The sequence below is a fragment of the Suricata suricatta genome, chromosome 5, assembly GCF_006229205.1.
Source record: "Suricata suricatta isolate VVHF042 chromosome 5, meerkat_22Aug2017_6uvM2_HiC, whole genome shotgun sequence".
NCBI lineage: Eukaryota > Metazoa > Chordata > Mammalia > Carnivora > Herpestidae > Suricata > Suricata suricatta.
The window spans coordinates 155005149-155008652 of NC_043704.1; the positions used below are offsets into that span (position 1 = coordinate 155005149).

General features: G+C 39.3%; 1 gene segment (V, D, J or C); it reads right to left on the reverse strand.

Moving 5' to 3' along the window:
• Positions 1-228: 228 nt before the first annotated feature.
• LOC115291317 lies at positions 229-911 on the reverse strand. The segment is given in 2 exon segments: positions 229-701; positions 805-911. Coding segments are annotated over 2 exon segments (519 nt in total).
• Between the last annotated feature and the right edge of the window lie 2593 nt (positions 912-3504).

Below are 3504 nucleotides of genomic sequence, written 5' to 3' on the forward strand. Positions count from 1 at the left end.
GCTGCACAGTCAGTGCATCTGGGACTTTTGTAATGGTTCATCTGTTTTGCCTCAGGATATCTGTAATTCAATCAAGTTTCGGGAGAGGAGTAAGCGAGGGCAAACAACTGTGACTTTTGTGCATGTTACTGTAGTTTTACTATGACAACAAAGTTTATAATACAGACAGTGAATAGGTAAGCACAGAATCATGTGTCCAGAGAGACTCCCTGGGGGAAACTGCTGTGTCTAAAGGAAGCTCCAGACGCTGACAGGAAACCTGCCTGTAACCTCCACGTACACTTGGTCCAGGGAATACAAACCAGAATTGTGCAGTGTGTGCACCCTCTGGTGGTGCTGATTCCCTTCTGCAGGGAGGTTTTTGTCTGGGCTCACACTGATGTCCCCTACTGTGTCTCTTGCACAGAAATAAATGGCTGTGTCCTCGACTCTCAGGTTGTTCATCTGCAGAGAGAGCGTGTTCTTGGCGTTGTCTCTGGAGATGGTGAATCGGCCCTTCACGGAGTCCGCATAGCTTGTGCTACTTCCACCATCACTAATATATGAAATCCACTCCAGCCCCTTCTCTGGAGCCTGGCGGACCCAGCTCATGTAGTAGCTTCCAAAGTTGAATCCTGAGGCTGCACAGGTGAGTCTCAGGGAGCCCCCAGGCTTCGCCAGGCCTCCCCCAGACTCCACCAGCTGCACCTCACACTGGACACCTGCAGACACAAGACATGCTGATCAGGAAACTGTCACACATCCACTGCTTCTCTCACTCATATCCACTCACAGACTCAGTGTCTCGCGTCCACCATAAATTACCTTTTAAAACAGCAACAAAGAAAACCCAGCCAAGCAGAAACTCCATGGTGAGATGTCTGTGTTCTATCCTGACCACAGAATGGGAACACTGGGACTCCGGGGCTGGGGTTCCTCTCCCAGCTGTAGGGTCTTGGCTGGGCTGGTTTAATACCACGGAAAGGGCCCTATTTGCATATCCTTTGACTATATTTCAAATTCCAGACTTAGATTTGATTCTTTACAAATGAACGATAGGGTTAGGGAGACACTTCTAGTTCAGTTTGTGTAGATGGCTCTGTGACAATATGAAGAATTCCTATCTATGAACATAGTATATTTGCAGGCATGTGTGCATTTTTACATGTCTTTCAAAAACATAGAACATTAGCACAATACAAATATTGTACACACTTTTTGATGAGTAGTCCAAAATACTTTGCTCTGTGCCACTTTAAATTGTATACTTTTGTTATTTCTTTTTCACATATTTTCATTCTGGTGTGTGGAATCAACTCCTTTTCTATTCTCATTTTGTGTTCTGCATTTTCTTCATTCTTAAACATTGGTTTTAAATGTTTTGTGGTATCTCTATGGTTGTTTTGTTATGTTTAATATCATGCCAACTGCAAACAGGTGATTTTTCTTCCCTCTTACTGATTTAAAAGAATTTTTATTTTTTCTTATTGCCTAATTTTTCATGGTACATCTTCCAGTTGTAGAAGCAGAAAGCTTTTCCGTCCTTTGCTTCTGGGTTTTCACCCGGTCTACAGATTCAATTGACATAAGACAGATGTTTTAAAACACAATAAATTTCCTTTACAGGACAGAATAAATTTCATTTTGCAAGTGCATGAGCTTCCTAATAATATGACACCCAGAGAATAAACAAAGCACTGGCACTTGTGACTTTCAGACAACAAAACATTGACCTTGTAAAGAGTTGAAGCAAAGATGTGGCTTGGGGGTATTAAATTAGTCACCAAGTAACTAGGTTTGCGCAGCTTCCTGTCCATAAGTTCCTTATTCTGGTGGTAGGGTGTATCTCCTCTCCTGGGACAGGGAAGGGAACTTTCTCAAAGGAGATTTATTTCCTGCTATCACAGGACAAAGGAGGGTCCAAGTGTCCTTTGACTGACTATTTCTCAAGTGACTTTCATCCAAATAAGCATTGTGAGAAGATGACACAATTTGGGGTGGCGTTTTTATTGCTCACATTATCATGTTGAATACTTATGTTGGGGGCGATCATCATTGTCTGGCTCATGATGTGACAGGAAAGGCTTCTGTATTTAACTGTTCAATACACTGTCAGCTGTTGGCATTTCATAATGGCCATGATCATATGGAGATTTTCTTCTTTCCTTTTTAACTGAGTTATTTTTAAATGATGAACATGTGTTGAATTTTGTCTGTTTTTATGAATCAATTAATGATGGTGTAGTATCAGTTATTCTCTCTGTTAATGTAGGGCATCACACTTACACATTTGTGTGTTAAAAGATTTTTGCATCACAGGGATGAATCACACTGGAATATCATGTATGACCATTTCAATGTGCTGTTGGATTCAATATGCTCACATTATCAAGGAATTTTGTATGTGTGTTAATCTAGATATTGGCCTGAGTTTCGCTTCCTGTGGTGTCTTACTTTGGCTTTGATGGGAGAGTAATGCTGCCTCATAAAATGCATTTGGGAGTGTTCTTTTTCATCAGTGTTAAAGCAATGTAATTCTAAGCTGTTTTTTGGAAGGGTGTAGGTTTTAGATTAAGGAAATCTTATTAATCATTGTTTTGTTCATTTTGTACTTTTTTCATGAAACAGTCTTGGTGAATTACATAATCCTAGAAAATGTGTAATTTGTTTTTCGTGATCTAATTGTTGGCCTATAAATATCTAAGTTTTTCTTTTATGATTCTTTTCATGTCATTAGTTCAGTTATGTCTCCTCTTTCAGTTCTAATTGCATATGTTCAAGTCTTACCTATTTCCCTAGGCTACCTATGTGTTTTAAATTCCATTTATATTTTCTAAATACAAATTTTGTTTTTATTTTTATTTTTTATAGTTTATTTTCAAACTGGTTTCCAAATAACACCAGTGCTTCTCCCCACAAGTGCCCCCCACCATGACCATCACCCTCTTCCTTCCCGCCCTCTCCCCCTTCAGTCCATGGTTCATCTTCCTTATTCAATAGTCTCTCATGATTTGTGTCCCTCACTCTCCCCAGCTCTCTTTCCCCCGTCCTCTCCCTATGGTCCTCTGTTAGATTTCTCCTGATAGACCTATGAGTGCAAACATATGTATCTACCCTTTTCTGCCTGACTTATTTCACTTAGCATGACACCCTCGAGGTCCTTCCACTTTGCTACAAATGGCCGTATTTCATTCATCCTCATTGCCATATAGTACAAATTTTAATGTAGTTGATTTGTTTTCTGTATTTGTGATTGTCTCTATTTTTCTCTGATTTATTTTTTTATTAATTTCGTGTTTATCTTTTTATGCCAATGAAAATACCAATAATTTTTTAAAAGGAATCTGAAAAATATACTAATTAATATGGAGCCACACAACACATGGATGTAAAAAAACAATCATGAAGTGGAGAGAACCTGGAGACATATCACTTATTTCTTTTTAAATATATTGCAGAGTTTCATTAGATACAACAGTGTGCTGCTGGCCTACAGTGAGACATACAGACAAGTGGAGCAGATTA